At 34.8% G+C, this 24,881-nt stretch overlaps 2 protein-coding genes and 1 pseudogene across 2 annotated transcripts; 2 read left to right on the top strand and 1 right to left on the bottom strand.

Moving 5' to 3' along the window:
• Positions 1–265: 265 nt before the first annotated feature.
• LOC124958178 (olfactory receptor 8I2) lies at positions 266–1,126 on the top strand. Its single transcript, XM_047515946.1, has one exon. It carries the CDS (start codon positions 266–268, stop codon positions 1,124–1,126), a length of 861 nt encoding a protein of 286 aa, XP_047371902.1.
• A 12,432-nt stretch (positions 1,127–13,558) lies between these two features.
• Positions 13,559–14,509, top strand: LOC124960399 (olfactory receptor 8H1-like). Its single transcript, XM_047519150.1, has one exon. The coding sequence runs from the start codon at positions 13,559–13,561 to the stop codon at positions 14,507–14,509; it is 951 nt and encodes a 316-aa protein (XP_047375106.1).
• An 8,202-nt stretch (positions 14,510–22,711) lies between these two features.
• On the bottom strand, positions 22,712–23,704 carry LOC124959163 (olfactory receptor 5T1-like; annotated as a pseudogene).
• Between the last annotated feature and the right edge of the window lie 1,177 nt (positions 23,705–24,881).

Below are 24,881 nucleotides of genomic sequence, written 5' to 3'. Positions count from 1 at the left end.
TACATCATTATAGATGGTTATTTTTAACAGTGCTACCAAGTCTATGTAATGATAAGTTTGATTTTTTTTGCTAGTGTCTGCTAGTTCTGTAAAAATAAAACTCATGTACAAGTCACAAATAACTTGAAGTCACTAAATATTAATGTTCCACCCACAAGGTTCTCAGCTGGAGACTGTCAACTCTGATACTGGGTCTTTTGACTTGAGTCCATCTTCTCACTTTCCTCCTCTACTTTATCAGGTAAAATCAAAGCCCTGAGTTATAATGGCTGGGAACAATTTCACTCAGGTGACTCTTTTTGTCCTCTCTGGATTTGCAAATCACCCTGAATTACAGGTCAGTCTTTTCTTAGTATTTCTCTTCATTTATATTTTCACTGTTTTGGGGAACCTGGTACTCATCCTGCTAATCAGAACCGACTCTCGGCTGCACACACCTATGTACTTCTTTCTTAGCAATTTAGCTCTCATTGACATATTTTATTCCTCTACTGTGACACCCAAGGCGCTGGTAAATTTCCAATCCAAACAGAAATCCATCTCCTTTATGGGTTGCTTTGTTCAAATGTACTTTTTTGTTGGTTTGGTGTGCAGTGACTCTTTTCTTCTGGGATTAATGGTCTATGATCGTTATGTAGCGATCTGCAATCCTTTATTGTATGGGGCAATCATGTCCCAGAAAGTGTGCGCCTGGTTAGGAGCAGTGCCCTATGCCATGGGTTTCACAGACTCGCTGATCTCCATCTGCATGATAAGCAGTTTGGGCTTCTGTGATTCCAGCATCAATCACTTTTTCTGTGGCACCACAGCTCTTTTGGCTCTGTCCTGTAGAGAGGCATTTGGCACGGAATTGGTGATCTTTATTTTAGCAGCATTCGCTCTTCTTAGTTCACTCCTCCTCATCACAGTGACTTACGTCAGCATCATCTCAGCCATCCTGAGGATCCAGTCTGCAGCAGGCAGGTGGAAGGCCTTCTCCACCTGTGCCTCCCACCTCACGGGGGTAACCATCTTCTATGGGTCCCTGATTTTCACATACTTGCAGCCTGACAACACATCATCCCTGACCCAGGCACAAGTGGCATCTGTGTTCTATACCATTGTCATTCCAATGCTGAACCTTTGATCTACAGTCTGAGGAACAAAGATGTGAAAAATGCTTTCCTGCGAGTCATGCATGGAAGACTTTTCCCACAGCAGATCTTTTGCGTTACTCTTTAAACTGTAAGCCTTTGATTACTCCACTGTTTAGGAAAGATCTCAAACCATGTGACACGAACTAAATGAGAATGTAGAGCCTTGAAATGTGGAATGTGAATTATTTAATTTGTTCCTGTGGACCGCTGAGTCTCTACACTGGAAAATTTTCTCAGCAAATTCATTTCACAAGGAACTAAGAATGTGCATATGTGAGCATGTCGTCTCATTGAAAGAGGTTTTAAAAAGGGCTAATTTGACACTTAAAATAGTTTAACATTCTGTGTTCTTGAATATTAGTAAGAATAGAAAATAACAGATATAAGCATGAGTTTTACTAGGAATCCAAAATAGCATCTCATCACCCAGCACCCAAGATGAACCAGTACAGAACTTTAAAAAAACATATTGTTCACAGGGTGAAATGAAGATTGAAATTATTTTCTAGCAACCACCCATGTGGATAACAGAAATCAGGAAACAAATTAGATTGATGTCTTGATATCATGGAGTCATTTTCTCATAACTGTCAAATGTTTTATCATTTGTCTGTGAAACATAATTTTTAATGACAGGTGGTATATAGTACCAAAGGGAGAAAAATCTGTGTATGTATGTGTGTGTGTGTGTGTGTGTGTGTACATGTATATGTACAGATTAGTTTATTTTCTTACCTGATAACTTTCTGAGGTATGACTCTCCCAAACTAAACTTTACAATGTAATATTTTGCATCATAAACTTTTATAGGTAACAACTTAGAAACATGCTGCTGCATTATTTTAAGGATGCATGAGTCTACTTCACAAATCACTTTCTTTTCAAATCCTAGATAAATCTCTTTTCCCTAATTACAGTCTCGGGTTAATATTTGTTCTTACAAAAATATTTGTTCTAACACCATCATTTGAAAATATTTAATGGATATTTAATGGATTACATTTCACTTCTTTTCTAATTTTGCTACTGTGATCTTTATTCTTGCATTATTTTATGTATATGAAACCTCATGGCTTTTATATCTCAATATATTACCCTAATTCTAATTGCATATAAATTTATTTGGATTGCATTGAGTGCATATTATTCAATGAATAATCGCAAATATCAGGAAAATGAAACTGTATAAGTTATGTATCTAATAACCTGGTTTATCTAATTTTTGATCAATAAACTATGCATCCAACTGTTCTGTTTCATATTATTGATAATTTATTGTCAGTGTGCATCAGGGAGCAATAACATTCTACACTTTTTTTTTAACTCCTTGAAAGAGATAGCAGTCTATATTATTTGCCCAAAGTTATGCTGAAATTTTCATATATACTTTTATTCAGTATGATCCTCACCTAGGCCCCTGGCTCACCTCCACTTTCTTTCCTCCAATCCCCTTCTCTGCACCTCCCCTCTATGCTCCATAGTGCATCCCTTTCCAGAGGGTGTCTCACCTTTTCTTCAGTCAATCTGCTTTATTCTCCGAGTCCTGATGTGGTCTCACGGATGTGGTCTCTCCCTTATCAAATAGCTAAGTTCTACAATCTTTGGGAGTACTCCCATCCCCAGCAGTAACATAGGTTGTGAACTTTATAAGATATCTTTTTTGCTTAATAATTTTAGGCAGGGAGAATGTCCCACCTTTATAATCTGTTATGTATCCTTAGTTTCTGTCCCTTTTGTTGGGTGTGGGGTGCCTTTGTAATGTTCTTGATAACCACTTATCTTCTTGGACTTTGTGTTCTATTTCACCAACTTTAAGATAACTTTTCTTTCAACTTTAGTAAATGTTCTTAATTGCTTTACTGTCGGGGTTGCGTACGGACCCCTGGCCCTAGGTGGAGCCTGGCCAAGATGGCGCCTGGCAAGCTGCCAGTGCAGTTGAAAAACTGCTATTCTGCACGTATACAACTAACTTCACCTTGAGGAAGTCTCAGTAATTGGTCAAGGCCTCTGCATGATTCTTGCGTGATTCTTAGGTGCTTCAAGTTATACCCATATACGTCTATCTTTTCCCCACATATCGTGAATATTCTAATTAGTTGATATAACCTATATAAGTGACAATAACTTCCCAGAAAGGGAAGAAATAAAAAGAAGAATCAGCTGTTAATAGGGAAGTTTGCCACCCATCACGTCTCCGGGTCGTTCTTGCTGGCAGGAGCGACAAGTGGTGCCGAAACCCGGGAATCTTACGTGCCGCGGAGAGGTGAGTGAGGTGAGCAACGGATCGGTGAAAGTGTGCACCCAGATCTGTCAGTGGACAGGGAGGTTTCCTAGAGACGATAATATTGTGATTGTGATAAAGTTCCTAGGAACGAGAGGTGAAAGTTTCCTCAAAAAATGGGAAACGAGGTTGCTAGATATAGAATGGAAGGTCCCTTGAAAGAAATTCTTAAAGCTAACGGCACTCCCTTAAAGACAAACTGCTTGGGCATTTTTAAAGCAGGTAGAGGAGATTTCACCTTGGTTTCTGGAAGAAGGATTGTTAACTATCCCACAGTGGGAACACCCGGGGGAAGATTTAAAGCGCTGTCCGGTAACGCTCCCAGGGACGTTAGCAGTTTGGTCATTAGTCAGAACTTGTTTGCGTTCGCCTCGGGAGGCTTTACAAAAGGCAGTTGCGCAGGGAGAGGAAGCGTTAGAAAAGGTAAAAGAAGAGTCACAAAAGGGCTCTGTTAGCGCTCAGTCAGATTCTGATGAGAGCGAAGAGGGACTCTCAGAGATGGAGTTAAATAAAATTAGTAAAGAAACAAAGTGTTCTCAAGCTGGTTCAATTAGTCAACAGGCATTAAGGGAATTGGAGGGCATAGGGCAGCAGCTAGAAGACAAAAAAAAGGCGTTACAAAAAAAAAAGAGTTACTCAAAAGAGTTGAGCTTACAAAAATATGCAGTGGCGCAGTGGAAAAAAAAAAAAAAAGGGAGAAAGTACAAATAAAACCACAAACAGAGCACAAAGAGAAAAATCAGTTTAGGGGAGGGTCCCCCTAGGCAGAGAGCTCAGCAGCTCCATTCCTTAAAAGTAGTAAAAAATAATGTTTTCTGATTTTCTGCATTCAAACCTAACCTGATTTCTCAACCAGGCAAAAAAGGGGTTAAAAAGTCCTGGGTGATCCTCCCTCCCCCTGCCACATTGGAATGTAACTACAGCGTCTCAAGGAGAAAAGGGGGGTAACCTAAAGATAAGAAGAAAAGAAGAAAAAAAAAAAAAAGTGTCCGTTTTAACTCCTGGGCCGCTACAAAAAACTAACTTATTCTTCAGGATTCTTGTTTTGTTTTTTCTTTAATGCTGTATTTTTGAGCTCATAATTTTGATCCTACATACCTAGGTTAATGATTTTATTTTTGATCAGTTCTATTTTTTATTCAACTGAAGTTTTTAAACAGCTGTTTCATTGCAATGAACATTTACCTATAAAGTTACAAGGCCTTTAATTTTGTGTTATGTTTTTATGTTGTGCTGTCTAATGTCATGTTTTGTCAAAACTGAGAGCTCTAAAAATTAAAATTTAAAAATGGATCCAAATACTTTTATTCACATGATTTAAAAAGGTTCAATTTAAATTGGGTAAACTAATAAAAGTAAAATATCTTTAAAAATAACTTACAAGTCTCCAGGTGGTCAAACTAATGAAATGTTAATGTTAAACAATGTCTAATATCAATTGCTTCTAGGACTTTTCTTCAGCAGGAAAGAGGCAACGGATCCTGTTCAGGACACTTGTCTGATATCTTGGTTTTTATAAAATAAATAAATTGGAGTTAACATGTATGGGATTACTCAAATGTGTTTGTAGAGACGTCTGGTTAATTTACAAAGTTAAAATGCTAATTGTTAAATAACATCAAGTACTTTTAACTCCTCAAATTCCATGGGGTATCATACTTAAACATTATTGGTGTTTTCATAGGTTGGTAAATAAAAAGGGGTTAAACTTGCTTTGTGCCATCACTAAACTAAAAACAAGGTTACTAAAAGTTATGTCCTAACAAGTGGAATTCTATATATAAAGGGTCCCAAAAGTTTCAACTGTGTTTCAATTAAGGGTACTATAAACAACAAAATATTTAATCTTATTAAAATAGGGTGATTTATCTAAATTCAGAAATTTCATAAGAGTTGTTTCAAAATGTGAACAAAAAGGTGTCAACAGATAAAAAATAAATAAATAAATAAATAAAAGGTTCTGGGTATAAAAATATATTTAGTAAAAGGTAAAAGAAAATGTTTCTGGATAAAAAAGTCTGTGTGTAACAAAGGGCAAGTTTCAACAAGTCTGTGTGTAACTAAGTTGGTTGTGTGTATGTAAAACAGCTAAAGCTATTTAAGGTTTTTCCTAAGGTAAAATACTAATGTTCTGATATAAGCCAAAGTTCAATCTATAGGGTAAAATGACATGGTAAAATGACAAGGATTTCTTAGAAACACTAAATTACTCTTAACTTTGTGTCTCTTAAGTTTTATTCTTTAGAACAATTGTCTTAAAAATAGGGGTTTATACAATTATGGTTAAACAACTGTTAAAGATTGTACTACGTTATAAAGTCTAAATTTTTCTTTAAAAACTAAAATTGGTAAGAACCAATTCCTCACTAAAATTAAAATAACTCTAACCACAGATGTACCTTATAACCCACAAAAACAAAGTATTGTCGAACATACACATCTCACCCTCAAAAATACTCTTTATAAACAAAAAGGGGGAATAGAGGAGACCTTCAGGTCCCCTAAAGATAAACTTTCTCTTTGTCTCTTTGTTTGGGGTTTTTTTAACTCTGGGTAATAAGGGTAACTCGGTGCTTTACTGGAGCTGTGGCTCAGTTTGTGTGTTTCCACGGAATAAACTAACTTACTACCTCTTTTTAGTCTCTTAGGAGGAACAGTTCAACTATGTAACAAAACAACTGCTTCTCTCAATTGTACTTCAGATTTGTGCTATCTCTCAATGTTAAAATGCTTCTAGGTTCCTGCTGGCAGACTTAATGTGTGTTCCTACCTTCTTGCCTATGCCAGTTTCTGTTACAGATGATGAATTGCCAGTATTGCTTTCCAGGAACAAGAGAGACTTTGGAATCACCGCAGCAGTCATTACCGCTATAGTTGCATCAGCGGCAGCTGCCACTGCAGCAGCTGTAGCCTTAACTACGTCTGTACAATCTGCAGCCACAATCAATAAGGTGGTTCAACAGACTGCTACTGCCTTATCTACTCAGCAGACAGTGGATCAACACTTAAAAGCAGGGATTCTTTTAGTGAACCAGCGAGTGGACTTACTTCAAGAACAAATGGACATTTTACAGGAACTGTTAAACGTGGGATGTATTTATCATCTGGCGGGACTGTGCGTTACACCTGTAGCTTACCATAACTTCAGCTATGCAGCAGATTTGTCTAGAATCTTGTCTGTTCAGCTACGTACCAACTGGTCTTATGAATTTGATAATCTTACTGCTATTCTTAGATCTCAAATTGTTAGCCTTAATGCTACTAGAGTTGATGTAGCTCCAATGTCTGAAGTGCTAAATTGGTTATCCTCCTCTTTCAGTTTTATTAAGCAGTGGGCTGGTACGGGAGCATTATGCATGCTTATGATCATTGCTGTTATCTTCCTCTCACGCACTATCATGCGTGTGCGTCAGAGTCAAGCGAGAGATCGTATCATCTTCCATCAGGCCATGGCTGCCCTAGAGGCCAGCAGCTCCCCACAAGTGTGGCTCGCGAGGCTGGACCATTGACCAGACGGGTAAGGTAGTAGGTAACTCCGTACCGACCTAAGACAGGAGCTGTAGCATGCTCTACAGTTATCCGATGACGGGTAAGGACGGTAGTTGACCACTCCGCCTAAGACAGGCTTGGTCCCGAGCTTTTGAGAAATATTTCAGGAATTCTGGAAGAAACAAACTAGAAAATGAAAATAAAATCAATATCAAAAATTTGATTCTGATATATAGATTCAAAATCCTTTATACATCTGTATGTAAATATTAAACATGTATTAAAAATGAATTTCAGATTATTACTACTTAATTGGAGAAAGTTCTGTAGAATAAATAAGGATTTTGCTCAGGATATTTGTTGCAAAATATGGGGGTAGGGAGAACATGGGCAAGACTGTCTAAAAATAGCTAAACAGATAAAATAAAATAGTGTACTTCAAAATTGAAATCGCTTACTATTGTAAATCTCTTACTATTATGAAATATAAGTACCTTAATGAAAAAAATTGTATTTATTAATTGTAACAAATTTCTCTAAAAAGATGAATCAAAATCTGAATCAAAATCTGAACCACTGAAACATGCCTGAAAATTATTTTTAAGAGAAAAAGCACAAAGTCTCCAAGTACTGTCTCCTCTTTTTTCTTTTTTTAATAGCATGTACCACTATCAACACAGATAATTCATATATTTCCTGCATTAGCCCTTTCTATCAACACCAAAGAATGACACTTTCACTACATAGTCTTCCTTGTTAGTCTTCATACTACACAATCGTCTTCTGCACAGGCCTTTGCCCTGATTTCCTCCCACCTGTAACACTTTCTTCCAAAGTACATGCATGTTCACTGTCATTTATTTTCCAATCCCACTCCTAAACTCCCATCTACTAGGCTACTTCACATGTTACTTAATTATTTATATATTATTTATAACACATTCAACCTTCTAATATGTTGCATCACTTAGTTTTGTGATTTTCGTTTCCTCTTACTGAAAATTTATAATCTTTAGAATCTATGAGCAGCATAACTGATACAGTCACACACCCATATCAATATATATGCACTGTTTATAACAGGTGGTTACAAGTAATCCATAAATTTCAATAAATTTTCAAACACTAATTTAAAGGAGTCACATATTCTGGTTGCAGTGGAACAGAGTTTTAAATTCATCTTTAAAAAACTACCAAAATAGGTTTCAACTAAAATCTTTAAAAACTTAAAATCCCAATTTGACATTATTCTTAGTCAAATTAAAAATTGAAAATTCATCTTTAGATTCTCTGTATAATATTCTAGAATGAAAATAATCCAGATCACTACATAAAAGTCAAAAGGAAAGTGGCACTCAGATCATACACAGTTATTAATTTCTAGCATTATTAAACAAGATTAGAAGTAAGATAAGAAATTACTACTAGATGCTATAGAAAGAATACTGAATTCAACATAGGAAAGCAGGGGAAATAGAGTAATAACATTCAAATAACCATGAATTAGAAATTTGAATAAATGAACAGTATTTCTCAAAAAAATGGGCAGGAAGGTGAAAAAGAAAAAGTGTAACAATGTACTCACAATAGAGAAATTATAAAAATATATGGTGACAGATATGCTAATGACCCTGAGTTGATCACTAGTTATCTTGTACATGAACTAAAACACCAAATTCTATTTCATAAATATATACTAATATTATGTGTAATTCAGAAAATAAAGAGTCATTCTCTTCTCAAGTGACCCAAAGATGAAAGAAAAAAATAAAATAATAATAAGAATAATCCAGGGGAAAGTGGGTGGTGAGGAAGAAAAGGGGAGAGAGAAAGAAGGAGAGAAAAGATAGATATTATTTATGTGTGGATGAGCTAGAAATTAAGCTACATCATTGCTTGAATTAAAAGGGCTATAAAATCTGTGCTCAAATTTAGTCTTCTGCTACACAAAGTACTAATATAAGAGTCAGTTAGCCATCACAAACCACTCAAATCAGTTTCAGTGTTAAGAAAATCTTGCAAAAGAAAGCCATGCTTAGGGAGATTTTGTAATCCTGGTGCCTGTGAGGGAGACATTGATATAGAAAGCCCCACTTTGCCTCTCATTTTTGTCTTAAACCACAAGTTTGTTTATCTGTTACATAGTATGATGCAGGCTTTGAAATCTACAAATTAGCCTCAGAATCAGCTAAAACTCTGATGAATACAACTGCCCTTCCAAAAGTTCTTTAAAGAGGTAACACATATAAAAATATCTTCTTTATCCACACAAGCTATCACCTGAATTTCTGGGGTATGTGCACACATTCCTCAAGTTATTTTTCCCCACATTTTTAAATTAGTGCATTATAGTTGTGCATGATGGTTACATTTATTTTTACATATTCATACCTGCACACAAAATAACAATATAATTTGGCCAACATGACTTCTCAGCACTTCTCTCTCTTCCCTCCTCCCACCCCATTCCCCTTCCTCTGTTCTAATGATCTCCCTTTGCTTTTCATGTGATCACCACCATCCACCATTCTTTTCCTTTTTTCTCTCTAGCTTCCACATATGAGAGAAAACATATGACCCTTGACTGTCTGAGTTTGGCATATTTCACTTAATATATTGGTCTCAATTTCCAGAAATTTCATTTTTCTTTATGACTTAATAAAACTCCACTGTGTCTACATGCCAACATTTTCTTGATCCATTCGTCTGTTGATGGATACTTAGGCTGGTTCCAAAGTTTTACTATTGTAAATTGTGCTTCTTTAAATACTGGTATGAACACATCACTACAGTATGATAAGTTTAATTCTTCAGGATGAATGCAAAGGAATGGCATAATTAGGTCATACGGTGGTTCCATGCTTAGTCTTTTGAGGAACTTCCATACTGGCTTCCATTGTGGTTGTACTAATTTACAATTCCACCAACAGTGTAAAATTTTTTCTCTTTTTCCACATTTTCTCCTTTATTTATTATAATTTGTATTCCTGATGGCAGACATTATGACAGGTGTGAGATAAAATCTCAGTGTAGTTTTGATTTGCATTTCCTTAATTACTAATGATGTTGAACGTTTTTTCATGTATTTGTTGACCATTTGTATTTCTTCTTTTAAGAAGAGTCTATTGAATTAATTTGCCCATTTATTAATTGGTTTTGGTGTTTTTTGAGTTCTTTATTCTAAATCTTAATCCTCTCTCAGGGAAGTAGCTAGCAAAGATGTTCTCCCTTTCTTTAGGTTCTCTCTTCACATTCCTAATTGCTGCCTTTGCTGTGTAGAAGAATTATAATTTGACCTTGTCTCATTTATTAACTCTTGGCATTATTTCCTGAACTTTAGGGACCCTATTGAGAAAGTCATTGCCTGATCTATATGCTGTAGTGTTGACCATATGTTTTCTTCTAGGAGATGCATAGTCTTTGGTGTAATTTCTAGGTCATTGATACAGTTTGAGTTGGGTTTTTGTGCAGTACAAGAGATGAGGATCTAGTTTCATTCTTCTACATATGGATAACCAATTTTCCCAGCATAGTTGGTTAAACAGGCTGTCTTTTCTCCATTGTTCATTTTTGTTGCCTTTGTCAAGAATCAGATGACTATAGATGTTTGAGTTTACCTCTGTGCCTTCTATTCCCTACCATTGACCTATATGTCTGTTTTATGCCAGTATCATTTGTACAAAGTCATTTTTGTATCTATATGAAAGTCATTTTTTTTCTTGAATTAATGCAAGATTCATGAAAATCTTTTACACTGATTTTCACTGTGTACCTTTTCATATTTTCTCTTTGCTTCCTCATCTTGGACAAATAATCCCCCACGGAATATTTCAGCTATTCTAATATTTTAACTTATTTTTAGTCTTCCTTTAAAGAAATACATTTGACCTGAATATTTATAAAGTTACTGAACTTTTGATTAATTAATTACTAAATGTTTACTAGTCTCTGGACTAATCTTGTCTTACTGCTTCCATTTTTCTTTTATAAAATATATTAAAAAATCAATGATTCTAAAATAGTAAATCATGTTTCTTAAATTTTGCATGTGGACGAGGGAAGTGACACTGTCAAACCAGATTGAAGAGCCTGCGCCATTCCTAAGGTGTCAGATGCCTACCTACGTGACAGAGCTGGGGCCATCTGAGAGGCACCCTGAACACCCATCTTTGAAACCGAAATTCTTGCAATCAATTCAGAAAGACTTCAGACAAGTCACTTAGAGTAACAAGAATGAGTTTATTAAAAGCATAGGAAAAAGGAAAAGGGGACACTATCATGGGAGAGAGTGGGTCTTCTCATAGAGGAGAGGGACAAGGTGCCTTTCCTGCATTTCAGTTTTATTGGGGATCTCAAAGAAGTTTCCAGAGAATCTTGCCCAGGTCCACCCCTTGAATTTTGATTGACAACAAGATAATAGGCTTTCAAGTAGCTATTGCCATGACAACTCTAGGTCCCATCAGCCTATTGCTGACCAGTTCTAATTAGATTCTTAATCATTTTTATATGTTTAATGGTTAGGAGGAATTATTCTTATATTCCAGAATATAAGAATATTCTTATCTGGTCTGGGAAAAGGGTCATAAAATTATCTCCCTCCAAAGTAACTTAGTTCTTCTTATCAATGTTATTTCCTGCCTGCACTTCCTTGCAGATAACAGGTAGTTTGCTGAGGAATATGACATATCCTGTGCATTTAGGCCAGGCAGTGCTGCAGGCAATTGATTTTTGGCATAGAAATTCAGCATAGTGGAACCATGTTATAGAACTCTTCTCTTAATCTCATGTTCCCACCGTCCTCATCTGTCTGGTCCCTAATACCAAGGGGTTGGCAAGCACTCAGTATCCTCAGCGAATGACAGGTATACATGCCACACGAAGTTGTGGGGTTTGTGAAAGTTCACAGTATAATGTAAAATTTAAGTTGGACGATGAGAATACAATACTGAGTACATGGTACAATAATTATATAAATATATAAGTACATATCAAAATAAGTAGTATGTCACAAATGAAAATGTAAGAAATTGCAGTGATTTTAACACAATGTTAATAATGGTTTTGTATTGTTTTAATTGTCTTCTTTAAATTTCATATATCCCATTTTTTAGTAATGGTCTTACTAACAAAATATATTGGATATAATATATTTCCAAAAGAAAAGTTTAATTCCATGATAAGTTGTTGTTTAAAGTGTATTCTACTCCTCCCTAGTCAAAAATTTCCTGATTTGTTCTCTATACAATATAAACATTATGCTTTGCAAGTTTTCATATTAATCATTAATTTAAAAATACTATTTAAAAAAATTAGACATCACATAACAGCACAAAATGATCATGTTCTCCACTGGGGACTTCTAAGGAAAAAAGCCTTTGCTCATTTAGTCCTTGAGTTTTTTTGTTGGAAACATGCCAGGCGATTTTCCTTGGAAAGTGATCCCTGAGGACGAAGAAATATTACGTTATCCTCAATGCCCATCATATAGGGCACCCTGGAGTTACGAGGCTGAGAGGCAAGGTGTTCACTGCTCTGTTTACATTAACGATAGCTCTGTAGTGTTAATTTCTAGGGTGATTTATCTTATCTCAGAATAATAAAAAAATGAAGGCACAAAAATATAAAAAGAACTTTAAAAGAACAAATACTAGTTTACAGAAATTTTCAGCTCATAAGGTCTTTAAATTTTGCTTCTGTGAAAAATTTGAAGTTGACAAATTCCTAGAAATATAATATTGGAAGAAATTTTTCACTAGCTTTGACTCACAGTAAGTATTGTGTTTAAAAATCTTATGGTGTTAAATTATGTAAAATATGATGGAAATATTTTCTAAAGAATGTACATATACAACTCATTATTCCTTATCCTAAGAAATGTCTCAATTTATGGAAACAGAAGTATAGAGTTGATGGAATCAGAATCTACAAATAATGTACATATTTTGAAAATATAATTTGGAAGAAATGTGATTTTGAATTATCAAGTTAGGCAAGTTAGGAACATATCACATCTTCTGGAAATTAAAACTTGGGTGTAGTGTCTAATCCTAATACCCCTTGCTAAGGTCCCCTAAAAGTGAAATGTATTTGTGATTAGTGTTAAATGGTATGGTGATATCAAGGGAAGCAAATGATAATTTAAAACTGTTTAATATTGTTGTTTATGACATAACTTTGCTCAAGTTTATCAAAACTATTTACAACTAGGAATATAGTATTTGAGCATGCTTTCTGAAATTGAAATGTTTAGGTAGAATCACAGAGTCAGTATTTAATTGCTTTGACTTCAGGTAAGTCACATAAACTTTCTGTGCCTTTTTCTCATCAAAAATATGTAGATAGTAGTGGTATATGTGGTAGAACATTTCATGTGAATTAGATATGTTAATAAAGGAGAACATTCAGAAAAGTAGCAGGGTAATTCTACTCCAGTAGTATGTTACCTTTTGTTATTATATCATATCCAAATGCCAATTGATATCTCTATATTTGCCAATTAAAATTTTCCAGTCCTATGTTGTAAATTTTTGTCATTTTATAGAAACACTAAATCAATAATTAAAATATTGGGTCATTCCTGTAGATAAAACCTTTTTGAAATCTTTTCTGCTAAGCTTCGTCTTTGGTTTCTCCACATTCAGAGCAGTAAACTATGAGCAGATGGAATAACACAAACAACGTGCCTGACTTCATCCTCATGGGGCTGACAGACTCTGAAGAGATCCAGCTGGTCCTCTTCATGCTATTTCTCCTGATATACCTGATTACTGTGCTGGGGAATGTAGGGATGGTACTGCTAATTTGCCTGGATCCCCAGCTTCACACCCCCATGTATTTTTTTCTTACTCAGTTGTCATTCCTTGACCTCAGTTACTCAACCGTCATCACACCCAAAACCTTAGCAAACTTACTAACCTCCACCAAGAACATCTCATTCATGGGCTGCTTTGCTCAGATGTACTTCTTTGTTTTGTTGGGTGCTGCCGAATGTTTTCTTCTCTCCTCAATGGCCTATGATCGCTATGTAGCTATCTGCCGCCCTCTGCACTACCCAGTCATTATGTCCCCAAGATTCTGCCGCGCCCTGCTCTTTGGGTCCTATCTGATTGGCTTTATGGATTCCTCTGTCAATTTGCTTTGCATGAGCAGATTACATTTCTGTGACTCCAATGTAATCCATCACTTTTTCTGTGACACATCCCCGGTTTTGGCCCTGTCCTGCACTGACATATATGATACAGAAATCATGATATTTATTTTTGCTGGTTGTACCCTAATGGTGTCCCTTATTACAATATCTCTATCCTATGTATCCATTCTCTCTACCATTCTGAAAATTAATTCCACTTCAGGAAAGCAGAAAGCCTTCTCTACCTGTGCCTCCCATCTCCTGGGAGTCACCATCTTTTATGGGACTATGATTTTTACTTATTTAAAACCAAATGAGTCTTATTCCTTAGGAAAGGAACAAGTGGCTTCGGTTTTTTATACTATTGTGATTCCTATGCTGAATCCACTCATCTATAGTCTTAGAAACAAAGAAGTAAAAAATGCTCTCGTTAGAGTCATTCAGAAGAGAGAGGGCTCCAGGCAATTAAAATAAAGGGATGCTAAGCATTTTAATTCATCTTTTTGTTTTTCCTATGAGGTATTTCCTTGGTCTCTCCCCCAAAACATTTGAATCTTTATTTTGTTATTTCTCTGGAACTTTCCATTACTTAACCAAATAAGATCTTGGACATTTCTAGGAATATGTTTTGAGAAATCCATATCATAACTGGAAGTAATTTTAATATGTATTAAACCTATGATCTGAATATATGTGTTTTTAAGGGCAACTAAAATGCAAAATAAAAAAAAATGGTTGTCCTTGTGAAAACTATATCATAAAATATTCCCTGAACACTTTCATTTCAGATAATTTTATTATGAAAGAGAGCTATAATTTTGGCACACAGATAATGCCTTTAGAAGTCACTCCATTTGTAATAATAAGAAGAAAGACAGCACTCTAGTTAATAGCATTTTTTTCAGAATCAATAATTTCAGGATTTAGATTCTACATCTGATAGCTTTCTCACTGTACAACCCTTAATAAGTCAATGATAGTTTAAGGTTCAGTCCCCCCAAATTTGTAAGTTAAATAATGATTCCAGGTGCATCTGAGGAGAAAACAGAGGTAAACCATTTAAGGCAATCATGATGAATGTTGACCATTAATAGTAGACTTAAATTTACATAATATTTTAATGCATGATGCCTTTTTTTGAATCTTTTTTACTTCTCTTTCAGAAATTGTTTTAGTTGGCAGGTGTGGTGGCACATGCCTGTAATCCCAGCAGCTCAAGAGGCTGAAGCTGGAGGATCACAAAGTCAAAGCCAGACTCAGTAAAAGCGAGACACTAAGCACTTAGTGAAACACTGTCTCTAAATAAAATTAGGGATGACTACATGACTCAGTGGTCAAGAGCCTTTGTGGTTGATCCCCAGTACCAAAAAAACAAAAACAAAAACAAAAACAAAAACCCAAAAAATATTTTGCTTAATTTAATTGAAAAATACTCAAATAACTAAAAGGAAAAAATAAATAACAATTGTTCCCAATTTTGAATTTAAAATAAAGTAACATATTGAAGTAGAAATGAAGTTATGGAAAAATTATGTATGCTAATGTTGGAGATAATTTAGAAACATTAAAAGATGTTAAGGGGAAAACTGTAGCAATTATTGACAGATTTGTGCATTTCCTTATAGATTGGTCACTTAATTTATGTCTCTATATTGCATACATAAACAAAAATTTCTGTCATTTACTATGTACTTCTTTGCAGCTTTCTGTACTCACTTAAATGTTTAGTATTCAAAAATATCTTTGTTTTTGAAAGTCGTGAGATAAATGTTCAAAATTAGGTTGCTCTTGCTATAATTAAAATCTATGCAATGGTATCTCTTGAGTGTGCACTTTCTAAACATTTGAGAATTGTTCTCTGTGACAAGTCCAGCAAGCTACTTCATTTCCTTTTTCCAGATTCCTTTAGTAATGCTCTTTAAAAGTAAATTTTTGAAGGAAATGCTTGATTAATTTGCTTTACATTTTTAATAAAGAAAAGTGATAAAGTAAAGAATTGATAATGAATGTGTACTTTGTGGCAATCTGTACACTTTGGTCAGGTAGAATACTAAAATCTTTTTTACTTAAAAATTTTTATCTGCATATTCTGGAATTGTAAGTTTAATTTTCTTTCTGTTCTTTAAATGTTATTTTAGAAGGCATAGTTTCCAAAGAATTATATTTTTTGAATTATCAAATTTATTAGCAAAAGGCTATTTATCTCTTATTCTCCTCTTAATATTTGTGGAGATCACAGTGGTATCTCTTATTTTATTCTTTTTTTTTTTTTTTGGTGCTGGGGATCGAACCCAGGGCCTTGTGCTTGCAAGGCAAGCACTCTACCAACTAAGCTATCTCCCCAGCCCTCTTATTTTATTCTTGATATTGATAATGTTTTGTTTGTTTCTTCTCCATGGTGACCTTTGTTTATAAAGAAAGTTTAATATATGTCCTTCCTAAAATGGTATGCAACATAATTTTAATATAAGACCCTTAGAGCACAAATTCAATTCTACTCTCCCATTTTTATGATGTTTTTCATAAATTTTACTTGTATGTATATTTTAAAGCTAAAATGCAACAGCACAGTGTTGGTTTAGTTTTTTATTTGTTAAAACAAAATTAAAATGTTCAATATTTGTTGAATTTATTTTTACTTTCTCAGTTTTGGTGTTTCTGTCTTTGCATAGTTGTACGTATCCTGCTATCAAAATGCTTAGGAAATAATGGAAGTGTAAATCTGCTGATTATAAATTATTCAGTCTAAGTATATATACACATATGTAGAGTATGTATGTGATTCTCCTGAAAAACTGTTATTATTTAAATATTTGATAGGTTTTAATTATTTCAATGGATGTTGAAGTCTGGGTTGATAGTTATTTTTTATTAGTATAAATATGAATCTTCATTATTTATTGTTATGTATAATTTCTTGTTGCATCAGAAATAATTTTAATATCTTTTTCCATTTTGTAAAATATGTATTTTCCTCTGAATGTCTTCACAATTTTCTACTTATCTTAGCTTTTCAGTGCTAAGATTAATAAGTTCAAATTTCATTTGTTGTTCACTCTGTTTCATTCACATTTATACTTCCCCAGTTTCCCCAATCTTTTTGAATCATTGATTTGATGCATTCCTTGTCTTTAGAAAAGTATCGACTACTATGCCTTCAAACATTCACCCTGCTTCATTGTTTGTGTCTATATTACACGACTTGCACACTTCTGTCTATATTAGACTGCTTGCACACTCCTTGCACACTTATATTCTCACCTTTTTCTTTCTTTCTGTTTGGTTGATTTCCATTGGTTTATTTTCAAGTTTGCAGATTCTTGCCAAATCTGTATTGTCTCTCTATTGATGAATCTGTTGGAGGAACTCTTTTTCTCTGATTTTGTGTGTGTATGTGTGTGAATATATTTTATTTCCAGTGTTTCACTGGACATTTTATAATGTTCTTCTATCTGGAGAGGTTACTGGTTAGTCCATGTATGCTCTTTCCTCTCTCCAGTAGAACTTTTATTCAAGTAACTGTTAATGCCTTAATGAATGACTACCAGGAACACATATATTTGAACAACTAGATTTTGTTAGTCATTTTCATATTCACTGTTCAATGTCCACAGAGATGATCTTGTAAATAAGTAAACTTGTCCATTTCATGTCTCTCTGCTTTCCCCAACTGTCCAAAGTTGGTTTTAACAGTTACTTAAAATGTAAATACACGTTTATAAAGGTGGTCACATCTTTCTCCTCACCCTTTGCCCTACGTGATGCAATTCATATGTGCCATGTCTGAATTTCCTTGGAAGTCAGATTATTTGGATGAATGTAAATTTAGCACTGGTGTAGCTTGCAGAAAATGATGTTCTCTCTTTTAATGTACTGAATTTTTTTAAAAAGTGTAGGAGCAAGTTCCTTTGAAGGATTCTCCATCCTGTATGGGAATGGGAATTCTATATGCTTTTAAATACTGTCCACTGCCAGGACTTTAAATACTGCTTGTGTGGATAACTCCCCACCTACCAGGGCAATATCATGTTCTGAAACTTGAAAATGCAAAGGAATTTCAAAATCAGTCCAGACCTGACTGATCCCCTACCCTGCTTCTACAGTACTTTATTGCTTCTTTGCTTCTTGCTGTCTTCTTTCCTTCCTCCCTCTCTTCCTTTCCTTTTTTATCTTTAACTTTTGAATCAACCAAGCTCAGAACTTGCAAACTCTTTGCATTTTAATGAGTGAAATAAGTCATCAACTCCAGAGGAAATCACTTCTTCAGTACTTTTAAATGGACTCCATTTTCTCTTATTTTTGCCACTGACTTATTGAAGAACTTCAATAATTCTTCAAGTATTATCTGAAAAATGAATGATAAAATTGGTAAAATAAAAACATCAGTAAATTCTTTCATTCCATGTGTAGTGAGTTTAAATGCAGAAACTGCAACTTAAATTTGAGTTCTGTCATCACTCTAAAACACTGTAGCACTGAGCAAATTATTTAAAGATTTGTACACAGTTTTCTCATCTGTGGCAAAAGGTACTACTACAACCATTTTTTTGGAGTGGTTATTAAGATCCAATGATTCAATATATGAGGTCCAGTATCTAATAGGTTACATAAAGTATTAGTATTATAAGGTAGGAAAGTTTCCTTAATACTATTGATACCACCATTTACCGGTGAAGAGTTCTGCTCCCTCTAATGTTGAAGTTTGAACACTAGAGAAGCACGCCAAGGCAAGCATATTAAGCAGGTTTTATTTAAAGGTAATAATACAGACTTCTCCTGAGGGGGAGAAGGGGACCATGGCTGATGTTCTAGAATCCCAAGAAGTGAGCGCACCCTACATCTTTTATAGGTTAAGGTCTCTTTTGTTCTCCAGTTCTTTCCCCCGCTTATCTCTCCTTCCTGCCTATGTGACTAGGCCTGGATTTGCAGGTGAGATGCATAAAGTGAGAAGCAGATGGGGCAGGGGAGGGCCTAAGTGATGCAGCCAAGCAAGGGCCCAAGGAGCATTAATTAGCAGCTCCTTGCTTGCAGTCCTTGATAAGGGCAGGTAAATTTGGTAATCAATGGGCTCCCGATATTCTTGACACCCATTCTCCCAGGGGCAGTCTCCAACTTCCAGAGGCAGAAGGCTTTCATGGCCTCCATTTCCTGGATTTGACACAATCCCCTATATCTACACTAACTGCCTGTCCCCAATTCTGACTTCACCATTGGGGTCTCTGGCTAGGTATGAAAATAAAATTGGCAAAGACAGTTTAACTGGAGAAAGAATGCAAATTTATTTCATAAAAGTTTGACATAGTTAAAATGCCAAAATAAAGACTCACAGATCCTGAAAAAGTTATTTGCTTTTATCTCTTTGTCCAATGAAGAATTGACAGTTGGGCACAGTGGCACATGCCTATAATCCCAGCAGCTCTGGAGACTGAGGAAAGAGTTCAAAGCCAGCCTGAGCAACTTAGTGAGACCCTAAGTCACTTGGTGATCATCTGTTTCTAAAGAAAATATAAAAAAAAAAAAAATTGGGGATCTGGCTCAGTGGTTAAGTATCCCTGCGTTCAATCTCTGTTACAAAAAAATAAAACAAACAAAAAAAAAAGTACTGACTTGTCACAGGTGAGTCATGTAGAAATGTCTCCTCAGATTCTTGACCTTTCTACGTAACTGTTCTTCTCCTTGGTTATAGGTCACCACCCTTCTGAAATGGGGGTCAGATGATGTACATTCAGAGACGGTTGGTCAGAGAATTCTTTATAGCCATCTGTACACACAAAGGTTAAAGAAAGTCGGAATAATACTTCTAGGTTTCGTAAGTTGCTTTGGGGAAGAGGAGCTGTAGTTTTCTGTGAACCCCTGCCTTGAGGAGGGGGGATTCTATGGCCCACCTTAGAGGAAAACAGAACACGAGAAAGCAGGGTGCTACTGAGGCCCTTGCCGCCTCCTTATTTTCGGTTACTCAGCTTGCCGAGGTGACGCACTTTGAAGTGTCATGTACCGAGCCCCGGTTTTTCCGTCTAAATTTACATGAGAAGGTTAAAAAAATTAAGAACAGAGGTGGTGGTTATGGAGATGAGAGCTGGGTTAGTCTACCAGTGGCAGATAATCTGCAAAAGAAGAGAAAACAAATGACAGAGAAGACCAAATCGTCGAAGCCCCCTGAACAATCTAAGCAAAAAGAACCAATCTCATTTCTTCCTTGACTTCACTCAGTAAACGTCATTTAATTGTTTGTTTTTGTTTTTGTTTTTGTTTTTTGTTTTTGTTTTCCCATAAACCATTTGGGTACATTTTTTGGCTTGGAGATATGACTGTGAGATCTAGAAGTTTAACTATCTTCATGAAAGTTACAGTGATATAGAAGAACTTATAGTGATTAAATACTCATCAGAAAAAATAATAAATAAAAGCCCTTAATTGATAAGAAGGTCCATGAGCACCAGGGATATCAAAGAGTTATTATAAAGGCAAACATAATTATCTGAAATATATAGAATAAAATTTTATTGACTTGGGTGTTAAATATAGCCATTCTTTTGTATTGACCTGAACATATATGGTAGATGATTGGAGAATGGTTATCCCCGCCATTTGACTTCTCTGATACGGCTATAAAAGGAAAGATATGGGAAGTTTCCTGTAGTTAAACTTGGCATGGAAGTTTTGGTGAATTTATTAAAAGAAAAAACATTTATAAATGAGATAACTCCAGATCCCCGTACTCACCTTATATTTTGCCTGATAGTTATTATATATTCTAATTTAAAACAGCAATTAAACCAATATGACCTGGACTAAAATATTTCATAAAAGGTTGGGAAACCCTAGTTTGGTTGAATCCTGAAGAACAATCCTCGTAAGATGCAAAACTGTTTAATTTTATAAGAAATATTTTATAGTAATTTTATAAGAAATAGATATTTAGAAATATCTTAACATAAGGTATTTTTTCTTCCAGAAAAATCTCTTCAGATTAAAAAATCAGAAATAAATTTAAATAAATTGACTGGAAAAATCATATATGAGTGTATGTATAGATATATATATATGTGTGTGTGTGTGTGTGTGTGTGTGTGTATGTCTGTGTATACACACACACATATTTTTATGTTTATATATGTGTATATAAGCTTGATTTTTAAACATTAAAAGTTTGTCTACCAGGGCTGGGGAGATAGCTCAGTCGGTAGAGTGCTTTCCTTGCAAGCACTAGGCCCTGGGTTCAATCCCCAGCACTGCAAAAAAAAAAAAAAAAAAAGTTTGTCTATCATCTTGTCAGTACAGTGTGTCTGCAAATTAAAGTGCTTTATTTTAAGAAGAATTTTGAGTATACATTCTGCTGTCAAATATGTACTCATTCAAATAGAGGTATGTGGCTCCTCTTCCCATAATAGTTTAGAAGGAATTAGAAACTGAAGTACCACAAGCTATTATTTGGAATCTCAAACACACATTTATGAATTATCTCATAAGAGGAATTTGGGTTTTTGTTTTTGTTTTTATTGTGGAGAATTAAACCTAAGGGTGTTTAACAATTGAGTTACAGCTCTAGTCATTTTTATTTTTTATTTACAGACAGTATGTTGCTCAACTGCTGAGGCTGACCTCAATTTGTAATCTTCCTGCCTCAGCCTCAAGAATTGCTGGGTTATGAGTGTGTTCCACAGAATTTATTTTAATTGCTATATTCTGATAGAATCACAGGACAATCACCCCTTTGGGAAGAGATGGGGTTTCATTTAAAAAAGTAAATAATCTACTTTTTATGTAAACAAATCTTGAACTAAAATAAAAATAATCAATAAAAAATAAAGAACATTATAAATAATGCAGAAAGAGGTGTGAATTACAGTGAAAGAAGAGGATTTCCATTTATGGGCCTTGTCTGTTGTGTGCAAACTTGCAGAATGAGAACAAATGCAAGGTCTTTCCTTGTAGAAAGAGGACAAATGCAGGTCTTGGAATTGAGCTAGCATCTTGCACATAGCAACAAGGACCATAGCTTCTAAGAAATTTAACCTTCTGATCTTGAAGTTGTCACATGTAATAACCATTTATATGTTATACTCTAAGCCATATTTTCACTTGGGTATAATCTTAAAAAAACATCGCTCTCTGCTCTCCATTTATGTTTTGGAGTTTTGGAATGTATCTACTCAATTTCTCTTTTTGAAAAAGGAATTTAATGTTCATTCATAGAAGAAAAATCGATGGTTTCAAGTCAAAATGGCAAATCATGTACCAGATGCCTAGTTTTATCTGAGTATATAGGATAAATTGAGCAATTGTAGTATTATTTGGCAGAATAGGGATTGAACAATCAGGTTTAATTCATTGTGAGTGCTAGACATTCTTTATAAACAATGCACAAATATATGACATCACAGAATCTTGAGAACATTATTTCCTTCATAGTCACTGAAAATCAACTTATCTAACAATGAACAACAAATATATGTACATTAATGATTGTTCAATGCAGATCAATGTGAACATAGGAGGGTGTACAAATGTTTTAATATATCATCATTTCTGACATGCTGCTTTAGAGGGCTAATTAACATTTTATTTGTAAATATTCCATTATATATAGCACTATCAACTAAAATCAACAATGTTTTTCTCTAGTTGCAGAGCATGCAGCTATCAAATTATAGGTAACATTATTTTTAGATATAATCAATTTTTAAAATGCACTTTAGTTTTGAACCAATTTCTCTCAGATAATTTTTTCACTGCTTCTTTTACATCTTTGTTTCTCAAGCTGTATATAATGGGATTCAACATGGGAATCACAATGGTATAAAAGATTGACATTATCATGTCATGATCCAAGGCGTAGCTAGAACTCGGTCTCACATACATGAAGAGGATGGTCCCCTGGTAAAGGGACACTCCAGTCAGGTGGGAGCCACAGGTAGAGAACACTTTCCTCCTCCCTTCAGCAGAATGCATCTTCAGAATGGCCAACAGGATGAAGCCATAGGAAATCAGGACAATCAGGATAGTGACTATCTCAATAGAGCCCACAAAGTAGAAGAGGAGAAGCTGGTTGGTGTGAGTATCAGAACAAGAAATAGTGAGGAGAGGAGGAATATCACAGAAAATATGTCTGATTTCTTTGGACCCACAGAAGGACAGGTGGAAAGTGGCCACTGTGTGTATGGTGGTGTGTGAAATACCACCAACGTAGGAAGCCACAGTGCATGGTACATAGACCCTGGGTGACATGCTTACTGAATAGAGAAGTGGATTGCAGATGGCCACATAGTGATCATAAGCCATTGCCGCCAAAAGAAAGCATTCTGTTGTCCCAAAAGTAACAAAGAGAAACATCTGTGTGGCACATCCAAAAAATGAAATGGATTTATTCTTTGCCAGGAAATTGACTAACATATGTGGGGTGACAACAGTAGAATAGCAGGCATCCAAGAATGATAAAACACTCAGAAAGTAGTACATGGGGTTGTGGAGCCAGGAATCCTCAATCACCAACACAACCAGCCCCAAATTTCCTATCAGAGTAAAAAGGTAGATGGCAAGAAATAGTAAAAATAGGAAGACTTGGAGGTTAAAATCATCCGTTTAGCCTAATAAAATAAACATGGTGATTTCAGTCACATTGTTGAAGTGAATTCTGTATAAATCCATATTTGGGGGTATTCCTGACATTTAAGTTAACACTTATGGTTTCTGAGAGAATTATCCTGCAAAAGTAGAGTCCTGAAATTAAGCCCTCATGTTTGGGTTTTGGAAAGGCATACCAAAATCCTTGCCATTGAAGAACAGACAGTGATGAAGATAATGGGTCCCAGTGGAGACATTACTCTGTTTAAAAGAATTAAAGAAATTAATCAGTTGTTGGATTACTTTGTCATGTTAAAAAAAATCTGGCAATTTAATTTCCTTAATTTTCCATTTATTTTCTGTCAAATTTCTTTACCTGTTTTCACAATACATCATTTTTAAATTCATATCCTATGTGTTCAAGGTTCCATGACTTTACATGGAATGATCTCCCTTAAAATTTTTTTTTCTTTTTTTTAAATTGATGCAACCACACTTACATCATAAGATTGGGTTCAGTTGAAAAGAGAAAATAAAGGTGATATTATTAAATAAATATTCTCAATCCAAATTTCTTAAAAATTTGTTATATTAGACTTACATTTTAATTTGTCATTCAGGGCAGTTTTTCTGACCAAAGCATATCAAGTCCTTTCTTCTGAAGATTTCTTAATTCCAAGAGAACTTAAGGGCAATGTTGAAAACTACAGGCATTCTTCTATAGTGAGGGGTCCCTTGTATACCAAGCAAAAATAGTTTTAGTGGGTTTTATTTTAAAGGTAGTTTTAGGTTTTGTTTTTTACTTTTCCTTCTTGGAATAAACATCACCAAGTTGTCCACTTTGGGCCTCTACTTTTTTTTTTAAATACATGATTACTATCATTTTTTAATTTTAACTTAATGTCAGATGTGTCAATTCATAGACTGATTAGGCATACACAGTTCTCAGGTATATTTCTTAGATATATTTGTCTCAAAAATAATTCATGACCATTCCCTTAAAATATTATAATTTCTTTGAAGTTTCTAAAACTACTATACATTAAATGTTACTCAATAGTAACTAATAAAATCATTTATAGAAACTACTCCAAAACAAATGTACAATAACAAGAATAGTTGAAAAGATATCTGTATCTGGACAACTTTCCTTTGTTGTTTAAATCCATATATATTAGATTCATTGTAATTTGGAGGAAGTTTTCAGCATGAGGCTTAAGAATGTAGCTCATAGGTAGAGTTCTTCTTGATCATGTGCAAAGCCCCTGGCTCATTTCTAAAA

The sequence above is a fragment of the Sciurus carolinensis genome, chromosome 11, assembly GCF_902686445.1.
Source record: "Sciurus carolinensis chromosome 11, mSciCar1.2, whole genome shotgun sequence".
NCBI lineage: Eukaryota > Metazoa > Chordata > Mammalia > Rodentia > Sciuridae > Sciurus > Sciurus carolinensis.
This window is presented reverse-complemented; position numbering and strand designations above follow the sequence as displayed.

What these genes read in the sequence shown, in the direction of transcription:
- LOC124960399 (XM_047519150.1), top strand. Translation starts at nt 13,559, where the DNA reads ATGAGCAGATGGAATAACACAAACAACGTGCCTGACTTCATCCTCATG.
- LOC124958178 (XM_047515946.1), top strand. Translation starts at nt 266, where the DNA reads ATGGCTGGGAACAATTTCACTCAGGTGACTCTTTTTGTCCTCTCTGGA.